The sequence below is a fragment of the Diadema setosum genome, chromosome 1, assembly GCF_964275005.1.
Source record: "Diadema setosum chromosome 1, eeDiaSeto1, whole genome shotgun sequence".
NCBI classification, from domain to species: domain Eukaryota; kingdom Metazoa; phylum Echinodermata; class Echinoidea; order Diadematoida; family Diadematidae; genus Diadema; species Diadema setosum.
The window spans coordinates 13,497,209-13,520,406 of NC_092685.1; the positions used below are offsets into that span (position 1 = coordinate 13,497,209).

General features: G+C 37.3%; 2 protein-coding genes across 2 annotated transcripts in view; one reads left to right on the forward strand and one right to left on the reverse strand.

The window, feature by feature from the left end:
* LOC140227148 (sushi domain-containing protein 4-like) overlaps window positions 1-23,198 on the reverse strand; it is a 454,815-nt gene that overhangs the window by 123,123 nt on the left and 308,494 nt on the right. The window lies entirely within an intron of this gene.
* On the forward strand, window positions 1,136-1,564 carry LOC140227137 (uncharacterized). The gene has a single exon (XM_072307573.1). It carries the CDS (start codon window positions 1,177-1,179, stop codon window positions 1,513-1,515), a length of 339 nt encoding a protein of 112 aa, XP_072163674.1. The 5' UTR covers window positions 1,136-1,176; the 3' UTR covers window positions 1,516-1,564.

The window sequence follows — 23,198 nt, forward strand, 5'->3', positions numbered from 1 at the left end:
GAAAGCGACGAGAAAATGATATATACAATTGTATGGAATTGCTGATAGCAGAACATATTATCTGCTCTGTGAAGGCACGTGTAATAATGTACAAGTTTGGAGTTTGGAGTTTGGAGGTTTCTTGACCAATCCTTATGAATATTCAACTGAGCAAGCTAATGATGTTATACCCTCACAATTTCTCATGTATGTTACATGATATGAAATTCGAAAAAAAAAAAAATGTTATTTTCAGCTGACACATGTAAAGGCATGTTCCCATACCAAGATATATCAGAGCTAACATTTGTTCTTTTTATTTTGGGTGGTTTTAAGACAAGTTTTCTATTTATGCAGCTGAAATATACTTGTAAATCTTTTTCATTTCTGTAAATGAAATGAATAAGAAATTGTGAGAGCATGACATTGTCAACTTGTTGATTTGAATATTCACAAGGATTGGTCAAGAAATGTCTTTCGTAAAAAAATTTGAAATTTTAAACTTTTATACCTATTTTGTTTCTGACCCGATTTTTGTCATCTTTTGTATCATTCTGAAGGGAATATTTCTTCTCTTTCTTTTGAAGTTTGAACTTTTGAATGAATGAACCCCCAAAGTCATTACTACATGATATCTGTAAGTGGACAAAGAACATCTGAAAAAGAACTACCAAACACCTAGCATAGGTCACTTGGTGGAATCATCTTCAAACTAGTCCTCTAAGCTTGAATCTTGGGAGTGCAACTCTTGCACAGCATTACTGATTGCAACTTCAAAGCTAATACTTCATTTCAGGACAATAATTTATTTTAAAAAAATAAATCGCTAGTTCTGTATTCAAATCAAAACAACTGCCTGACAGCCCAAGCATATCCATTCACAAGCATCTTCAGGAGATGTTTGTCCCAACCAAACCACTTTTTGAAAGAATCAAAGGAAACTTCTTGCCAAATGTGAGTTTCCTTCATCGAAAGCAGATTCAAGCAATTTGAACTCAGTTTGGTCCACTGTGTTCTGGTGCTGCTGGTCAAGTGTAATTGAATGTTTGAGGACACACAGATAGCCAGAAAGAATAAAAATCAACTTGGTTGTATTTTTGTTTTATCATTTTTTGTACACTTTTGATTATATCTTTTCTGAAACAGGAGAAGCACATCATTTTTGTCCTGAGCGTCTTAGCTGTGGTCATTCCCAGCATGGTTTTTGCTGCCCCCACCCTACTCGACCAACTCATGGACGTCAACACAGCTGATGAGGCTGATGAGAACATCGGTGGTGCCCACGACTTCGACAAGAGGGAGGCCATGGGCTTCGACGACGGCTTGGACACGCTGCTGCGGCAACGGCGCATGCCAAGAGGCGACCAGTGCGTCATCAACTGCTGGAATTGCATTAAGGCTTTCCACAAGAACAGCATCAACCTCGGTTCCTGTATTACCGGTTGCTCTGGCCTTACCACAAGGAAGATGCTGACCAGCCCTATGGATGCCCAGTCATGGTCAAGATGCGCAACTCACTATCGCCACCAACGTTAGACTTTCCTGAATAATTCTTGGCACCCCCATCCCACTTTACCAACAAAAACCACAGACTATTAAGAACTGTACTCTCTACTAGTAAATACAGAAAAAAAATTCATTCAGCCATTTGTTACATGTATATCCTTCATTATCATTTTGTTCCTGTTGCACCCGAAACCACCACACTATGTTCAAGTTAAATTTCCACATGTTATTAAGAACTGGAGTGAAAAGGATTCAACTTCTCTAGAATCTTAACAGTAATGGTCAGCTGACTACTTTTATTACTAATTGAATTGACAACACTGAATGATTTCATGCAGCAACACAATGTCTAGTGCATTCAGCTGAATGTTAAAATCCCTGGAAAATGAAATATTGAACCAGTTTTTGATTTTGTAATGGTGCCATTTATATGAAAAATGCATGTTTTCCCATCAAAAGTCCAAAGTTGAGTAATCAGTATGTCTAGTAGAAAAAGATGGTTCATTGTATTCAGGGTTCACTTGAGGGGACTTTTTTTTTTCTCTCATGTATTCGATATCATGCAACATGAGAGCCTTTGCCCAAACTGCTTTTTGAAAATGCTTTCTGAACATCCTACATATTGGACCACACTTTTTTTGTAATTTATTCATCAGTGAAGTAATACATTTGAACTCTGCAATCTCTATGGCAAAAAGCAGTTACCATCAACACCAGTATTTTTCATCTCATTTTTTTTTTCATTATTTATTTTTGTGTGTGTGCAATAACATTGATCAGTAAGAACAATTTCTGAAGAAGTGTCAAACAATTTTGTGTCCTGATGTTTGTGGCACTGCAAAGCATGTTCTGATGTATTTAAGGCTTAAGAGCCTGTACATGTCAAAGCTCATATTCATAACATGATTCAACGACATCAATATGCATTCTGGTGTAAATGTTGATCAGCAGGCAGACACCATAGGGATAGGAAACAAAAACTTTCTACTGTTTAATGTAACACTAACCCCAGCTTTCCACCTTGAAAGAATGTTTCTCTGATCTGCACTGAAGTATTCTCCATCAGTCTAATTAATCAAATAATTTTGGGTTGTTATCTACAGCACATTTTTTTTTTCTTTATCTAATGCAAACATGACTGGTGGTCGGAGTAGCTACTGTGTTGGTCGTACTTGATTGATTTCATGAATGTACCTCAGACTTCTTTAAAAGAACCAGGCAGTTCTGGGCGTGAAGGATAGTGAAATGATTATTTTAAAAAAAAAAATCAAACAAGCTGACCATCTGTAATTAACTTCATTCTAGCACTGGACAATAATCATGGCATACCCTTCACCTTCCCTCATCCAAGAAATATTGTCCATTACAAAAAAAAAAAAAAGAATAATAAATCATCTTGATATTGTCTGGATTTTCAGTTAGATTGCTTTCCTGTTGTTGATATTAGAGCACTTCTCTAGTAAAGAAATTATGCAGCTCTTAAAAAGAAAATCTAGTACAAAATTTTATATAATCTATTTATTGTTGTATATAGTGTATATTATAAGATGAAGTTGTGCTATATTGATTTGTTCTATCAAATAGATTGTAAGATTAGCTTGCTTGCATCCACCATCCCTGCAAACATGTTGCATCCATGTTCTAAAATAATGCCTACATTTAGAGCTGCTTTGATTCCGCATCCCTCGCATCATTTAGAAGTAATACCAGGCTATAGGTGCAATATTGCGAAAGAACTTCTGTTCAAACAGCTCAAAAGTACAAGTATGCTATTTACAGACTAAAAAGTAAACACTCAAAATGTAAGGGTCATGCTTTAAAAACAAAGAAAGAAATGCAAATGAGCTCTTGGGTTGCCAAGTGAGGACATGTTTATTTCCTTCCTGTACCAGTGAGAATTTTCACCAGAATAAAGCCAAAATACATCATGATGTTTGCAGATTTTGGCTGAGTTGTATCAAAGAATGATGATTAAAAAAAGAAAAGAAGAAATGACAAAACTAAGTTGCAATGACTGTTGCTACCTCATTGTGCATGCATGCCAGCTGAAGTCTCCCTCCCATGGTTCTCATAAGGAGCTACACTCTATCTCCATTTCCACAAGCATCTAGATTATTACAACCAAGGATAGAATGGGACAGGGGTAGAGGAGGGTGGGTGGAGAGATAATGAGGAAGAGGCATTTGGAAAAGGGGGAGGGGGGTATCATTGATGAGATAATGAGGAATCACACTGAGAAAGATGTAGACCATTTAATCAACCCATTGGATACTGAATTCTGTATCTCCATACACTTGATACGCAGGCCGCCAGGTTCCCGTATATGGAACTGGTTAAGACATAGCCAGTAAGTTTGGTAGCCCCTCGTCTAATGGGTACCACCAGTTAATGGGATTCACCTGATGACTGGATAGGGTTTGAACAAACACCTCCCATGATGTTAACAGAATTTCCCCCCTCTTCATTAGGCACTCTGGTTAATTGGGCAAAATCTACTCTCCTTATATCCTATGTAATTAAGAAGTGAGAGTTCTGCAACAATACTTTCAGTGAACCTGTGTGGAATGTATCTCAGGTGTGCAAGATCATCAAGAGATGGTGATGATGATGCAGTGTCAGGTGCTTGGGGAGTGCATGCTTTTGTTGGGTGCATGAAAAAAAAAAGCATCAAGATTGTTGCCATGGCAACAATAAACTGACATCCATCATGGTAGAGACTGTAGCGCGCTGTATTTGCCACAAGATATCGGGTAAACTGACTGACGTTGCTGTAAATGTGCTGCAGAATGGATGAAAAATAGATGGCTTGAAGTTTTGATAATGAGTCTGAAATTGCTGTTTAAATTGATGTTACGTGAGTCAAAGAGGGGGAACGGGAGAATCTAAAGAGGTCCATCAACACGTTAAAAGGGAATGAGATAGCTCTATGTGGTGCTTCTTGGGGTGTATCCGTGTCTGAGTGTGCATGTATGTGTGTATCATATGAAACAAGAGGAGAAAAAATGGCACTGATGCATAAATAGATCCGTACAAACATAGACACACATGAATATGTATATATATGAAGAGTTTGTTCGCAAAAACCGATACGTCCATTTTTGAAGATTTCGAATTACAGTCTCTGTCATAAAGTACAAAATAATACCTTTTAAATTATATATATATATATATATATAGATATAGATATATTGGTCACTACATATAAAGGCATATTTTTGAAGTTATGGTCAAAAGAAGCAAAAATTTTCCTATTATTCTCTTTATTTTTCTTGACCTTTAATTGCAAATATCTCCATTTGGCAAATATGGACTTATTGGTTTTTGCGAACAAACTCTTCATATATATATATATATATATATATATATATATATATATATAGAGAGAGAGAGAGAGAGAGAGAGAGAGAGAGAGAGAGAGAGAGAGATGGATACAAATACATATTTGTAGACTAAAACATAATACAGTTGAACCTCTTGTATCCGGACAAGTCGGGACCGGGGCTCATCCGGATAAGGGATACGGGAGACTCAATGCTTTATACGTGTACATATACATACACATGTACTGATGTAGCCCATTGTAGTACCACAAGTAGTAATGTGTATACTGCAACCTTTTCATTGTTACATTTGGGGATGTTTGGGGATGTTGAAATGTCTGGAGGTAAGCAATTTGGAAGGAAATTTGATGTAATGTATGTTCATGTTGGAAGTAATATGTAATTCATGTGTGTTTGGGTAGGAGTTGTCAAGGAGTTGGGAATCCCCCTTTCCTCCCGTAATTATATAAAAAAAAAAAAATCACGGCGAGATTGCATCCGTATAATAGAGAGATCCGGATAAAGGGAGGCCGGATAAGAGAGGTTCAACTGTACATAAACAAGGAGAGAGAGCGTGAGGGAGATAGGTATTTAACATATTCACATAGTTATACAGCTACTGACATGGCCTAATTTCCGGGATCAGCTGGCTGGAATTAACGATCGTAATTACCTGTAAACATGGCAATAAAATAGCACAGTATCCTATTCTTCACAGTTCATCTAATATGCGCCGCAAGCCATGTCAAACATGTGACTACTAGAAATCGTCTGTTGAGAATGAGAAGGGCGTTAAGTGGTCTTGAACACTATGGGTTTAGCGGCAACTTAACGCCCTTATCACTCTCAACCGACGAAACACAATAATGCTGGTACAGTGTCAGTATCAAAAGAGCAGGGGCATATGCCTGTGTGTGCATGTGTGATCATTTAAAGTGTTTCTGAATGCCGACAAACATACAATACAAACAATGGTTGAATGATAACTAAATCTGTGAGATCAAACTATAATGGACATTCATTTTTGGGAAAAAAGTGCAAGTTCAACAATCAACAAAGTATGTAAGCTACACATTATGGTGAGTATAGCAATTCAATGACAAATGCTGATACCTCCAAGTTCAGGTTATTGGCAATATCAGATTATGCCTTCAGTAATGGTGTTTTGAATTTTTCTGCACTTTACCAAATTATGACTACCATTAGTACATGGCTTAACTTAAAAGTTTTCATACAAAATACTACTTAAGAACAAAATACTCTCAATTCAAATTTTCATGCATATGCATAATTTTGGAAGAGTCAAAACAAAAACAAAATTATATAAAACACAACTTGCATATCCTTGAGAAAAGCACATTGTAACTGGACTGCTGAAGTTACCTTTATCAATTATGAGAATGAGCATTCTGGCCCATGGACTAGTTTTCAGCTGGTATCTTGAGCAACAATGTTCACTTAGCATTACAGCAACAAAGGAAAAATAGAAAGGAGGAAAGGACAATACGAATGAGCTAAGGGGATGGTCTCCACAGTGTCCAATAACAGTGTTTTGGGGCATTAACCTACATAACCAGTAAAACTGGGCTAACTCTCCTACAGCACAGCTTGAATTACCAGTGCCAAGGAAAGCACAGACTTAACACATTATGTGGAACTCCTTCCATACCACTCTCTTTGTCAAAATTTCAAAATTTTCTCTAATTTGGCATTTGTGATTATTTTTCCTTCTTTCTTTTCTGGAAATCTACTGTAAAACGAGGAATGTTCGTGTGCATTTCAATTTCGCGAATTTTGCGAGCGCCAAGATTCGCAAAATTACAATGCACGCGAAAGTTCTTGCCTACACTATGTGCATTGAGCGCCAGTGGCACTTCAGGAAAATTTCATGCCACGAAAAAGGCCGCCGGATCCAATTTGCGAAAATTTCATGCCGCGAATATATCAGGTTTTACAGTAAATGGGGATTCTGCAAACCATGCATAGCCAAAATCACATTACACTGTCCCTTGTATTTCAACCCCCTCCCTCTCAACAAAACCCCAAAATATCAGATGGCAACATGTCTGATAATAGGAGCATGGAGCGTAACTGCATAGCTACAAACTAATATGACTAGCACAGTGCAATGATTGGTGGCATGTTCACAATTAATGGCAATTCCACTGCCCATTTTTAAAGCTACCATGCACAATGAATTGTGTAATCAATGAATAATTTCGCCGTGGCATGAGAGCAACCTTAAACAATGAATACCTCCATGTGGAGCTTGCCAATATGTGTGGAACATCACTCTCAATCTGTTTGTCAATGAAAACTTTGGAAAATACTTTGCAATTATTACTGCATATGGATATCATTTTGCTTACCCCCTATATGACGGTGACCTTGATGTCAGTTGATCTAATTCAATGGTCTGTTGATTACATTTTATTGTATTTGAATTTAACTTACCTTGCTTTAGAACAACCTTATACAGGATAGGTACACTTTCTTGAGCCGCAAAGGTCATTTGAAACAGGTCAACAATAAATCATTATTTGCAAGTGTTTATTGTGTGAGATGATACAGAATTCAATTCATCTTACTGAGACGAAGCTCTGGCACATTTTAATTTAAAACCTAGTACTTGTCAATAATGATGATGGTGATGATGGTGAAAATGATAACAGTAACAATAATAATAATAATAACAACAATGATAATGATGATAATAATAATAATAACAATAATCATCACCATCATCATCATCATAATCATAATTTTGCACATGTCGTTTTCTTGACTGACAAGAGTGGATCATATGAGAAGAGAAGAGTACAAAGTACTTTAATAGACTAACTCAAAACACATCGATGGTATGAGAACAGAGACTCATACTACACAGCTCAGTATGGGTGGCTACGTGATTGTTATGGCATGGCCCCTTTCTTGAAAATCCTTCATCATTTCCCCACCAGACTATGAAGAATACTTTCAAGAAAGATGCCCCTCTCTCTCTCTCTCCTAGACAGACTATTACATTTATGCTGCTTTGGGGAATATCAAATTCGTTGGCTGCCTTTCTTTTCTTTCTCTCCATCTCTCTCTCTCTCTCTCTCTCTCTCTCTCTCTCTCGCATGATTCATCATTCCACATGGATGCCTCCGTGAAAGACATTTACTGCCTGCCCACATCACATGCACTTTCTTCTAAAGTTAAACATGCATAGGTCAGTTATGGTCTCCATTACATATTTGACCATAACCAAAGGAGAATAATACTGCAATCAATCAAAAATATCAAGAAAGTGAGAAATACTAAAGAAAGGAGGGTGGGGTGTTCAAAGAGTGAGATAGAAATGGGGTGAAATAGTCAGCTGAAAATCAAACTCTGCTAGTGATATTCTCTCTCAAAGAAAGCAGTTAGAAGTTCTCCAACATTGAGCTAACACTCCTTCATTTTCTTTCGGCAAGTCTTAGCTGTCTCCCAGTTGCTTGAAAAAGTTGTCAAACAATTGTTAAAACACTTTATATTGAAGTAGGCAAATTAGATAATACAATAAGTGACTTTGTCTTCTGTGTTATGTTGTTTCATTGAAGCATGCTGGGCACTGTGCATATTATTGAAACAAAATAATAATAGGCATTTTCACATCAGCCCGATAAAAATCCAAGCTCGAAATATTTTCCGCGATTGCGAATTAGAGCGCTATTTCATTTCTTATTCACATCAGCCCAAAGAGGGGGTAGCCCGAATAGTTAGAAATTTTAAAATAGCTAATTCGACAGCTGAGTATGTGCAAACAGCATCAGTAATGTGTGTGCCCTCTCAAAAATTCCTCATGATTTGTGTGCAGTGTGTCTCGATCGATCGGGTCACACACGCTAGGCTTGATGGGATTCATCGCGCTAATTTCTCGAGTCGTTTTCACATTATCAAATAGCGCGCTACTATCCCGCTATTTCAGAAATTTCCCGAGTTGGAGTCGAGAAATTTTCTCGATCAGAGCGATACAATTAGCGCACTAATTTGTGTTCACATTATCAAATAGCGTGCTATTTCGCTATCGGGAAAATTTCCCAAGTCAGAAAATAGCGCGCTATTTAGAAACATCGGGCTGATTTGAAAACGCCTAGTGAGTGCATTCACACATACACATCTCTGGAAAATGCTTTGGAATGTGCCAAAGAGTCATTTGATATGAGCTTTCACACCGGGACAATAGGAAAAGGCCCATGACCACTGACATCCATCTGTCTTGTCTGTCACTTGATGCTACCAGTACGTTGGCCCCGGACTTCTCCATCTACCTTGAGCGACATCTTTCACAAAACCACACTCACGTGTCACAAGTGACACGTAAACAAACAGACAAACAAACAATAGAAGGCGGCAAAAGTCAACCAAAACAAGACACAAAATTATCAGGGTGACATTTGAGTCAAAGAAACAACAGTGTCTTGAAAGGTTTGGTGGAGGAGAAGACTCATGCTTGGCAAAGGATCTTGGGATAATTCACGTACAAACAGGTTATGGGACGCTTCTAACCAGTCCATAGGCATAAGCTCACCATTCTTACACTGAAACACAAGGACCAAGATCATTGACAGTTATCTATCTATCTGTCATTTGATGCTACCAGTACACTGACACAGGAATCTGTTTCAACCTAATGTCTGAAACTTCATGCAAGTATCACGTGCACACATGTGAGAAAAATAGCAATCTTATATTACAGGATAAATCAAATGCTTCCCTTTGCTACCCTTTTGTTGCTGTAAGACATACTAGTATTGTCTTGAAAGTACAGTACAGCTTTACTTTACCTTGTTTCATTTCACTTTAATTTACTTGGGAAAGGATTATGAGATAGCTCAATTAGGAATACACACCTACAATATTTACAACAGTGAATCACATATGTTATATTCACTCTCAGTTTCATATGCAAAAAGCACATTCATTTTCTCTTTTTTTTTCAGAGATTATGAGAGAAAATGCCCACATGACTCAAATAAAATCATGAAGGATTACTCCACACTTTGTTTTAATTATTTGAATGATTAATATTTGAAAATATTGTGAAGAGAACATACTTCATGGGTTTGTCATGGTATAATAAATTGTTTTCTAATAATCTTGAAATCTCTTCATAGTGGTAACTATGAGGTTATTATTTTTTTTGTCTTCTTTAATCTTCCTTATATGTCCACACAAAGAGGAGTCAAAGTGCTGAGCTTCAATGATCCTTGCTTCCTATCACAGTTTTAATCATTCTGGAACATTAAATGTTAATGAATGATGCATCATTCAAAGCTGTGGATGTCTTCTTTAAAAACAAAATTTGACCTGTACTATTCTGCCCACTTGTTGTGTGATAACTATTGTACAAGATATTTTCATAATAGACAAAGACCATGCTTTCTTCATGAATACCATGTAAAGTCCATAAGAGGAGGAGCTTGTATAACCAAAGTTTGTTTCAAAATGTACATTTCTGTCCTTGCACCACATAACTGATAGGTGGCCATTAAGGAAGCACTTAAATGCCAATGAACAAGCTAATACCTCAGGAATAACAACTTTCAATCCCCTCCCAAGGACTATATAGGCAATGAAGATATGAAAAGTGTCTTTTGACTAAGGGCAGAACTGCTGTTGATAGGGGACTTGGACCATGAACCTCATAAATGAGAGACTGTGTTCTAATCCACTGAACTACAGTGGCAGCAAATCATTATATGATCAGATCAGTTTACTAACATATTCAATCTTAATGCATGTAACTTTTACACTATAGGTTATTACTAACAACCTGAAAGCTTGTCCTAGTCTTGCCTGACTTAGCAAAAAATAATGTATAAAAACTGGACTCATTTCACTACCCAAAAGGAAACAGGAGAGATCATGTTACATGCACCAAGTCTGCCTTCTACACAACTTTGAGCTACAGAAATCATTGCGGTCAATCGTCATGCACAAAAGAGCAAAATATTCATTGTTGGGAGAGTCAATGTTTTTGACATACTTTTGGTCATCAAAGTGCCGAACCATGCATGCCCTTGACCACTGTCTATTTCATAAAATGCAAGCAGTGCAGTGATGCCAAGTTCAACAAATTTTTATGAGTGAGATTTTCATGACTCGGCGTCTCGGCGCCCGCGCGCATGCACGCGTGAATTAGGGAGTGTCCCCCCTCCCATGGTAGGGAACTTTTTTTTTTAATTATAGCTCTTGATGATGCGATCTGGTGCATACTTAAGTAACCATTTTCTACTTATTTTGAAAGACAAAAGGGAAATATACCTGCAATTGCAACTATCACTTTAATCCTTTGAGATATTCTCCTTATTTTTGGCCCAAGTTGCAGACTTCACCCGATGCGTGAGAAAAATGGGTGCCATATGCGTGAGATCGTGAGACAGACCCATAATGCTTGAGTCTCACGCAGAATGCGTGAGACTTGGTAGCTCTGGTAGTGACCATGACTTGTGAATCATTAGACCATAGCAACAGAATAAACAAACAAGGAAGTTTCATCACCTGTCTGAATAGGCATATCATTATAGATCTAAGAAGGTGTGTCCTGACTAGGGCTTGAGTCAGTTTTGATATACACATATGAGGAAATAACAGTTATTTAATTCGCTTCATGCTCTTGTCTGAAATAATTGCCTTGCCTTAAATGTAGACAGTGTGGTTGAGATCTGGAACTTACATTTAGATGTGAAGGGGCAACATTTTGCTACTAGTATTTTTTGATAATTGTATTTGTTTACTTTCATGATGCGATGCTGAATGAAAAGTTGGCTCACAGATATGGCAACCCTCAAAAGAGTTATTGCACGACAGACCCACAAAGATATGGGGACATGTATGAGTTTAAAATGCACACTGCCAGTCTTTGACCCCGTTTACAGTGCGAGGCTCGGCCGCGGCCGAGCCCGCCTTCATTTCAGTGTAAACGCGCAAAAGGCCAAATGCGGGGCCAAAATTGGCCGCGCATTTGGCCACGCTCTGGAGGTGGTCTCGGCCGTGGCCGAGCCATGGCCGAGCCCGGCCTTTTCTCAGTGTAAATGCAAACTGGGCCAAATGCGCGGCCAATTTTAGTCTGGCTTCCAAACCCTCTGCCCGTACTATTTTGTTATTCAGGATATTAACCCCCTCAACGTTGAAAACTAGTATAGTTTAAGGTGGGTTTGTCCTGCAAAGGATTTTTCCTTCAGCAAAGGCCTTTGCCCGAATGGCAACTTCGTCGCCACGGAATCCAGTTGGCAAAGGGTCTGAAAACCAGACTATACCAAATTGCGTTTGTTTACGAGCAGAGCGCCACTACGACCAAATATTGAAAGGTTTGAATTAAAAGCGCGGCCGAGCCCGGCAGTGTAAACGGCTTGGCTCCGCAATTGAGGCTGGGCTCGGCCGCGGCTCGGCCCAGCCCCGCACTGTAAACGGGGTCTTTTTTCTTCTACCCAGTTTGTATGTTACCACAGGTGTCAAGTCCCCCTTGGGTTGCCCCCTCCTCTCCCTTCTTCTGATAATAATCACACTGGAGTCTTACGATGCTGACAATTCTACCACCTCATAGTGTCCTAAGTTGCATCGATACCTAGCTGTGGGAAGCATATCCATAAATGATATTCAACACACAGCAAAGATGCTTCATTCGGAGAAAAAAAAAAAAGAGAAAAGATCTGAGCATTGCTCTTAATGAGCTAACTGTGTGAGCACAACCCAGTTTTTTCGTTTCATGTAGTACTGCGCTTTCCTTCTACCAGAGAGCTGAGCTCGCAAAATGCTGATGGCTTTTCACACCACTTTCTTCCAACCAACCATCTGGAGCTGTTTAATGGGAGTGGAGTAGAGATTATCCAATTCTCTCATCAGACAGCATGGCGGAGGTGCCAACCACTGATCGAGTACGTAAGAAGACCCAAATATGGAGTCATTCCTCAAATGTCTACTCATTATGTAAACATGAGAATACACTTTGACTTCGTGACTTTCACTTCTATGCTTTATAGACGACAGATGCTTCTTTGATGCTTAGCTACAAGCTTCAAATCGATTAAAAAAAAAACCAATCAGACACATGCATTCATCCAAGTGCATTTTGACATTGATGCTTTTTGAATCATGCAATGATTCCCATTTCCTTCTTGTAAAACTGACAGCTAAAAAATTAGCACTGAATTTCATACACTAGAATTTAAAATATTTTTAGCAGTATAATTGTGATAAAATTTTGAAAGTTAGCTAGGACATGAATTTTTGATTTATCATTCTCACTGTAGAAAATTGGATCTCCATGATTTGCAAAACAGCTGACCAGTGCATGTTAGTGAATATGTTCTTTCAAAGACTACACATACTGTGCCAATTTGGAATAATACACCGTGGTGTCCCATAGCTGGTAGAAGAGCAAGTAGTAATCTACACTGTTCATTGTGGGATGTAGCATTTCAATATTTATTTGTTTGCGACCACCATTCAGGCTATAACACTGTGTCTTTTTGCAAAAAAAAAAAAGACACAAATCAATGTGGTTTAGACTGTGAACCAAATCACACAAAATACTGCATTATTTGTGTTTACACAATAAAGTTTCGAAAATTTGGGTCTCATACCTAATTGTAACCTGAAATAATGCATTATTTTGAATGCATTGAGAATTGTACTTTTCACTCATTTTGATGTCAACAGTAGCCAGAAATTTTGAGATTTTGAGATTTGTTGTTGTTGTTCCGATTGAGGTAAGGATTCAGCTTTTAACATTTTGCAAGATATTCAGAAACCACTCTATGAGATGCCAAAGAGCATGCAATTCTAAGGGCTCTCAAATGTTTATTTGATGAAAATCGGTTTTGAAATGGCTGAGATATCCAAAAACAAGGTGAAACAAAGAGATCCTAATAAAAGATGCGGCCTGTCGCCTTTTATCATTATCACTTTTTTGGATATCTCAGCTATTTGAAAACCAATTTTCATCAAATAAATGTTGAATCCTTCTTAAAATTACATGCTCTTTCATATTTCATAAGAGGTTTCTCATTATCTCACTTAGGAATGTTATAAACCTGAATCCCCACCTCAATCAGTACTGTACAGTCCCTTTAATTTCCAAAAATGTTATTGGACTTTGAAAAGGTGACAGTTAAGATATGAAGCATATGATTTGAAGTTTAAAAAATTAAATAAAAGGATAATCCACATAACACACTTCTTCTTGCAGGCTTTTCAGCTTTAATGCTTGCAGTTTTAATGGGTAAAATGGTGATAGGTAGCAAATGAAAAAAGAAAAATTATGAAAACTGGCAGAAAAAGTATTCCGTTTCAGAAGAGGGTTGAACGCAAATATACGACACCAAACATCAGGTGTCGTGCCCTAAATAGGAGCACATACAGAGCATGTTGGAATGATGCAGGAGTTCCAGAAATAGAGGTGCATTAATTCCCTGAATGTTGGCATACACATACGCACACACACACGCACGCTCACACACACGCACGCTCACACACACAAGTGCGCGCGCACAAACCATATTTGGATTGTGTCACACTGCCCATTTGACTGGAATGGACAGGAATTAATAAACTAGGATCTTGCTCATTACATCGTAATTTTCAATGCCAAGGCTAGTAACACCAACTTCTTTCAAACATCAAGACAAGAGAAGGTAAAATGAGGGAAGTGTGTGTGTGTGTGTGTGTAAGTGTGTTTTTGAGGAGCTTTGAATAAGTGGGGGAGGATCCTCAGATAGCAAATAATGGGGCAAAAATTCTCGAGGGGGAAGCCATTAACAACCCACTGTTCTGATCCGGTGGTGCCTGACCATGCCATATATGTATCAAACCAGTTAATGACTCTAGCAGCAGTCGCAGGTGCAGTTTGAGGTACATTAAGGTGACAAGGGAAATACAAAACAGGGGTGACAAATGAGATGGGACAGCTAGTGTACATAGAGGGCACACTCAAAATTGAATCACCAGTAGATTCAACTATTACCTGGCACTACCTGCTGCTACTACTACTTCTACTAACCACTACTCCTCCTCCTCCTGCTCTTACTTACGCCTGCTACTACTACTACTACTACTATTACTACTACTACTACTACTACTACTACTATTACTACTACTACTACTACTACCACTACTATTACTACTACTACTACTACTACTACTACTACTACTATTACTACTACTACCACTACTATTACTACTACTGCTACTTCTACTATTACTACTACTACTATTACTACTTCTACAACTACTACTTCTACTATTACTACTACTACTACTACTACTACTACTACTACTACTACTACTACTAGTACTACTACTACTACTACTACTTATGACTATTACTGCTACTACCATTCCTTACCCATTATTGCATTAAAGAGATGGCATAGTTTTAGGTCAGATGGGCAATTCAAATTTTAACTTTTTGCAAGATAATTTGAAACCACTGATAGAATATTAGAGAGCATACAATTCTAAGAGGAATTCAAAGTTTTTTTTAAGGAAAATCTGTCTTAAAATAGGTGAGATATCCAAAAACAAAGTACAACAAAGAGGTCCTAATAAAAGGTAGGTCCAGCCTTGTATTAGGACCTCTTTGTTTTTGGATATCTCAGCCATTTCAAAACCAATTTTTATCAAGTAAACTTTGAATATCTTAGAACTGTATGCTCTTTCCTATTTCACAAGAGGTTTCTAAAAACTATACCATCCCTTCAAAATATATATATATTTTTCTGACTATTTCCAGTGGAAAGAACAATGACAGCATGATTGCTACATGCTTCTTTGACTGCTTGGATGGTTTTGAGCAGCAAGCATGCACATTCTACACTTTCATCACATCAAATCCTGCACGAACCGCGCCCACTCGTTTATGCCGTCACTAGGGGAAGATAAACACAAGAATTTATTGTCCTAAATGATTCCAGGATCATCTCCCGGTGCACTTGACCGATTCTGAGTCAACACACGGCAGAACAAGGTCGCCACTGACAGAAGTACTCATGTCATGTGGCCCACTCTATAAAAGCATCCTTGTCCATTCTATCTATGCATAAATAATAACTCGACTGTAATTTGACTGTGATCGGTTACACACGAGAGAAAATTCGTAACTTGAATCATCATTGTAATGATGATTGCAATTCGTCTTTAGAATTATCGGACCTAACACACGCTCGCTCGAAAACTGTGATTAGAATTCAAATTCTCAAGCGAAGGCGTTACGTAATCCTTGGTGACTTGTCAATCAAAACAACGAGGTTCTATAGCACGTATTATCTATGGAAGTGCTTGAAAGGTCACGTAAGCTCCGCTCCTCAAAAGATGTTTTGGAGGTCAAGCATTACACACGCAAATTTCGCACCGTAATTTGAGTGAAACTTCACTGAAATTCACCTCCGGATTAGAATTTGAATTCATGATTGTGATTAGCATTCGTGATTCTAATTTGCTTCCACACATGCTAAACATTCGTCATTAGAATTATTTTTCACTGGAATCATCATTCAAATGACAAATTTTTGACCGTGTGTAACCGCTCTTTAAATACTGCTTTTCTGTTCCTCCTTCTCAAATAAAATAATGTTTCAAGCCCATCAATGAATTTGTTGATATCTGTCTATCTGGAGAAGATTGCAACTTAATAAATTCTACCAACTTACTTATTATAGAAATCATGTTCTTTGATTGATATTTGATGAATCGCATGCCTCTTGATCACCCCCAAAGGCATCGTTGCATAGTAATGAAAATGCTACTATCAGTCAATTACGATCGATTGCTATCAAAGATCCGTGGGCTATCCTTTATCTTCTATATAATGGCATAATGTGCCCGGTTGATACTGTTCGCTGACTATTGCCAGTCACCTGGGGGATTGGCAACATTCACCTGTTTTCTTGTGTGGGTGTGTGAGTGGGCAACTTCATGGGGTTAGTATCCCGCCCTTTGCGAGGAATGAATGGAGTGGGATCTTTTACGTGAGTGAGTTGTGATTCTCTCATGCAAGGATTCTCCATGTAATGTCCTTTCTGGAGGACATGTGGGCTGGTCAGTGGGGGGCTTGTAAGGTGACAACATTATCACCCCATCTTATTGCATATATGCTCAGCAAAAAAAAAAAAAGAAAAGAAAGAAAGTACACACTTTTTAAAGTTATTATTTCTCATATAATATTTGGCTAAATAGTAAGTGTTTTATATGCCATGTTACAGATAATTCTATTGGCTTCCAACCTGGTTGGTCAATAAAAATGAAAACTTTATGCATGAGTGAACACACTCATTTTTCTCTTCCAAGGCTTAAAAGTAAAAATAGCAAAAAATGAACAAGTTGTAATTTCTGCATTAGAGCTCTCCCATTTAACAATGAGAACAAAATACAAATGTAACACAATAAGAAACACAAATTAATTGGCATAAATAGACCTATGATTTCTATCATGGCTTTGTAGCCCTTACGGATAATAAAAGGCTCTTAAAAATAATGGAAGAAAATGAAAAATCTGTAAAATCCAAATTCAAATGACATTAGAAAAGAAGCAATATTACCAAAAATAGCAGAATTTTGAAATTTTATTTCAAATTAGGAAAATTGAAAACAATATTTGGTTCTTGAATTTGTCTCACGAAATCTTAAATTCCTGTATTAAAAGAATGAGATGAATAAATTTTGTCCATTTTATCAAATTTGCAGCTTACTCCCTATGTCATTTGAGGTTCGAGTTGGTAAAAAAATTCTTATTTTCCCCCTTTAGTTTCCCACTTTATTTTCGTAAGGGGATAATATGGGGAGCAAAAACTTATTTTTTCCTATTTCATTCATGTCTCTCATTGCATTAACTTTGCCTTTGTCTTTGTATTTTTAAATGAATAACAAAATGTCAATTTCTGCAGTTTTTACTTTTGAGCACTGGAGGAAAATAATGAATGTGCTCTCACTCATGCGTAAAGTTTCCACTTGTATCAATCTACCAGTTTCATAGCCAATTAAATTACCTTTAATATGGTATATGATACATTGATTTTTATTAAAATATTCCATGAGAAATATGAACTTGAAAAGTGTTTATTTGTATTTTCTTCTTCTTCTTCTTTTTTGTATGTGTATGTGACTATCTATAACCCTTTTCAGACCACAGAGTTCTGGTATGGATGGACAGACAGTGTGTCTGAATGCTGATTTTGTGTCCATATGATGTATGGATATAAGATAAGTCTGTGTCTGAAAACGGCCTGTGACTGATGTTAGTGCTTTGCAAAATCACCTGCTACACTGTAGATCCCTCAATGGTCATAGCTCTTACTCATGTCCCTTTCACAATGGAAGAACTTTTTTCATTATACCAAAATGAACCTCATGGATTTTTTTCAGAATAAAAAAAAAAGTCCCAGTTGAAAAACATGATGCAAAACACTGCTTTCATAATTTTTGTGTATTGACACAAAATCCCTATCTCTTTGCGAAATCCATTATGATACAAATATCTGTATAGCTCGACTTTTTTTCCTTTTTTGTAAAGCAAAAAATGATAAATCCTGCGTGTGAATGAGGCTAGGGGGTAATGCTACCCAGTGGCAAGGCCTATCAAACTGCACTTCTCATGCTGAAGAGGTGATGGGTGCAAAGACCTCTTTGAGTTTGGGGGGGGGGGTGCTTCTTGCACATGTAATTTGCATTGGCCTTCTCTGCATTTCAGTTTGGAGGATGCGTAGAGGTAAACTACCTGGTAATGATGATGATTATGAATTCTCCATGTTCAATCATCGGCACTTTAACAGGTATAGTTAGTCTGAAAGGGTCTCTGACAGGATGGCTGATCATCACATAACCTAACCCCAAGGGGGGGGGGGGGGGAGAGAGATACTGACTTTGCTCTTGGCAAAACAGTTTGCCACAAAATAATCGCCACAGATTTCCCAAGCTCTTTGTCTGTCACAATGAATGACCAGCTGATGCAGTTTTTAGACTTGAGTATGAACAAGGATGGGGTTAATGTACTGATGTGCCATTTAAAACAAAAGCAATGACAAATATGTACAGTAAAAGCAAAAATAAACGACATTAGAGAAAAGGCAAAGGCAAATATCAGTTTTATGCCCCCTGTCCCCCCCAAAAAAAAAAAAACCCCAACAACAACGAGTGTCTTAAATAATTCTTTCTTATTCTCTAGACAGATAAAAAGAACAACTCTTTCAAGTTCAGTTGAAAGAGATTGCAGATTCCAAGCGATGATGTACATGTTTAACCCATGGAAGACCAGTCCCGAGTATACTCAGGCAGGTGTCTATGGGAAATGTGTATAATATAACAAATAGAAAAATCAGTTCGTCCTCAACAGGTTAAAGAAGAAATCCACTCGAAAAATAAATAAACTTTAAAAGAAAGAGAAAAATATTCCCTACAGAATGACACAAAAATGACCCCCAAAAAATTGCATAAGAAATGAGAAAGATAGGACATTTTGAAATTTCACATTTTTTTTGAAAACACTTCGTAACCAGTCCTTATGAATATTCAAATGAGCGAGTTGATGATGGCATACCCTCACAATTTTTCCAGTATGTTATTTCATGAAATTCTGAAAAATTGTTATTTTTAGCTAATACAAGTAAAAGCATGTTCCCATACCAAGATATATCGAACTTAACATTTGTTCTTTTTTATTGTAGGTGGTTTTAAGAGAAGTTTTATATTCATACAGCTGAAATTTGAGATTGTTGTCATTTCTGTATATGAAATGAGTAAGAAATTGTGAGAGCATGACATCGTCAACTTGTTGATTTGAATATTCATAAGGACTGGTCAAGAAATGCTTTCCGAAAAAAAATGGGAAATTTCAAAATGTCATTCCTTCCGAATTTCGTACCCGATTTTCGTCATTTTTTTGTATCGTTCTGTATCAAATATCTTTTTCTTTCTTTCTGTATTTATTGTTATTATTAAGTTTATTTATTTTTTGGGTGGATTTCCTCTTTAAGGAAGGATTTCAGGAAACAAGCTCATGCCAGCAAGGCCTATTTTGCTGATAGAGAATGGCATGATGAACATAGGGAACAACCTCAATGCCCTCTTGATCCACTTTGTGTCACAAAGCATCAGCACAACCTCATCAGCAAAGGATGAAAGACACTAGAGGAATACATCTGGCAATATTTATGGAGCTCTGACTACCAGGAAGTATCAAGGTTGAAAGAAAACAAACAAACAAACAAACAAACAAACAACCTCTTTTTTTATTTAGTGTCAGTGTCCATTACTTTACCGATGAAGAGCAGTGATTGTATGGTCACCTTCATTTTAACATGTGTGTGTGATGCATTCTCTTTTTTGTTTTTGTTCTATTGTTAAATGATGCCCATGAGGGAACAATTACAAACAGAGTAAATGACTTGATGGCTCTCATTATCTTACAATGACCACCATCTCGTAAAATATTTTTCAGAAGAACTCGCTCGATCCTGTATGAAGAGGGAAAGCATTTTGAGATGACTCTCACAAAAGTGACCACCAAAAATAATGGATTTTCAAGAGTTAACTATTGAGTACTGGAGTAACAATTGCTACACTTGTCTATGATGGATCGGAAATTATATAAAGTTGAGTAAGTTTGAAGTATCTTGTTTTCAGGAAAGATCTAAAAAAGACTGATAATTCATGGACGTACAGTTAACATTCCAAGACCATTACGTCAGAGTAATTACCGGTACACTGATGTCACGATACACAATATTATTGTGTTTTTTTACATAAGGTATCTCCTTTCAAATACAACTTTACAAGTATTGGCAAAACACACTTGAGAGGAAATGCATCACAAAACCCATATGAGGCTAGTTTTCAAGTAGACCTGAATAGAAAGTATGTGCTTTATGTAAACTAGATCAATTCTATTGTCTTATTTCCTTTGATGTCTTAATATTAACCATTCTACACACATCTTGCAGGTTTGTATGCCTTTTATCAATCATTTTTCTTCTTCTTTTTTTTTCAGTATTTTCTCTCTTTTTTTTAATAGTTTTGTACAACTCCACTTCGGTCTTCAGTTTTCTTCATTACCAATTTTCAGGTGCAGGAATGCCTGAAAACACCACAAGAACAGGGAGCACTAACATTGATACTTTGCAATGATTTTGAATGGGATACCCTCAATGAGTGAAGAAAGTTTTAGAAAATCCTGCTAATCCCTTCATAATGCTTCCCAATGGAAAAAAAAAAACCCAGTATATTCAATGTAATCATATTACAGATACTTTTTTTTAAAATCTTTTTTATATCTTGTAATAATCTTTACAAATATATTTATATTTGTGAAATATAATTTATATTATGACTATATTGATAAGTTATGAAACATTTAGTAGCTGAAAATCTGCTTTCAATATTTTTTCTTTTTGAGAGGTTCTTTTAAATTTCCATGTGATGACAGGAATAGGAACTCATTTGCAATCCACTTACAATGGCTTTAGAGGAAAAAGAGACATTGCCAAACTGAATGTGCATGTATTATTTAATAAAAGCTGGTGATGACAACACTTCAGATGGGAAGCATGTACCTGCTTGTGAATAGAGAATATCACAATAGGTGGGTCTTCATCAGCTCCAGCTTGAAGAATAGCACACTTATGGGGGATCAGAGAAATAAGCCCAAAGTCAGCTGAAATGTGCAGTCGCGTATTCACCAGCTCGAGCTTCAGGCACGGTCGGGTTTAAGCTCGATGCTGGCGCATGCGCACTTAAATGAATGTTAACAGCGTGAACACATTCCAACCCCACTGCCTATGTTCCTGAGTGGTGCTGCGTGGTGCGCAACGCATGCAGCGCCGATGTTTAAGCTAGAGCTGATGAAGACGCGCCAAGATTAGGGCGCTATTTTGCAAATTAGCTGGCTATTCTGCAAAATAAGTCCAAGATTTCGGTGGTTTATTTTCCAATCGGAACAGCGCGCTATTTCCGTCTTCATTGCAAAATTAGCAGGCTATTTTCTGATCTGGCTAATTCTTTGGATCAGAAATAGCGGGCTATTCTTCAAGCTCGAGCTGATGAAAACCCACCTAATGATTCCACTCCCATGCTTGAACAATCTTAACATCTATATAAGCCCCTCCCTTGCAAAAGAGAAATAAATAACAGGAAACTTGACATCATCTTCTGAAGGTTAACAAGAAAATATTTTTTCTTCATCAGCTACCGGTACCATAATGCTCTATGAAAACACCTTGCTTTTAACCCGTTGAGGACGGGCTAATTTTGCTACAACACATATTTCCCAGAGACCCCTGCCTGAGTATTCTAGGGACTCGTCCTCAACGGGTTAAATCATACATTGTATGCTTTCTCACTTAAACTTAAACTAAAACACCACAAACATTGTTTGGCAGCAAGGATGAAGTTTCAAGTCTTGGCATGGCATTGCTTGGGAAGAACAAACTCACAACGTGAATACTGAAAATACATTTCATACACTCAGCCTGAATATACTCTGCAGTTGTTCTGAGTGGACAACCCCCCCCCCCCCCCAACATTAAAAAAAAAAACAAGCTGAGCATAGACAGAAACTTACAGGAGCAGCTTAATCCTCCATACTCCAGAGAAAGGAAAGGAGCTTTGCAGGATGTCGCATACAAGCATGATACTTCAGCATAACAGAGGGAAGAGCTGCTCACAAAATCATATTGCTCTAAAGGCATAAAACCTATTCATGAAGGCACAAGAAAATTTTTACTGCACAGAAATTATCGTCTAGACATCAAGAAATTGGCAGCGCTGAATTTCACTGCATATTCTATATTGGTGCCAGATTACAGGAACTGGTTACATTCATTAAATCTGCAGAAAGTAAGAAAGAAACAAGTAAGCTGCAGGAAGTTATCATATATGTTCATCATAAAGTTGGCAACACTGAATTTTGCTGCATATTTCATATTGGAGCAAGATTACAGGAACTGCTTTACATTCATTTAATCTGCCCAAAGTAAGAAGGAAATAATTTCACTGCAGAAATTACATTGTAATCCTGAAATTGGTAACATTGAATTTTGCTGAATATTTTATATTAGGGCAAGATTACAGGAACTGGTTACATTCATTAAATCTGCAGAAAGTATGAAAGAAGCAATTATGCTGCAGAAAAGTATCATACATCATCATCATGAAAATGGCAATGCTGAATTTCACTGCATATGTTATATTGAGGCAAGATTACAGGAACTGGTTACATTCATGAAATCTGCCCAAAGCAAGAAGGAAACAACTTTGCTGCAGAAATCATCATATTGTAAACATGACATTGGCAACACTGAATTTCACTTCATATTTTATACTGAGGCAAGACTAAAGGAACTGGTTACATTTATCAAATCTGCACAAACAATTATGTTGGAG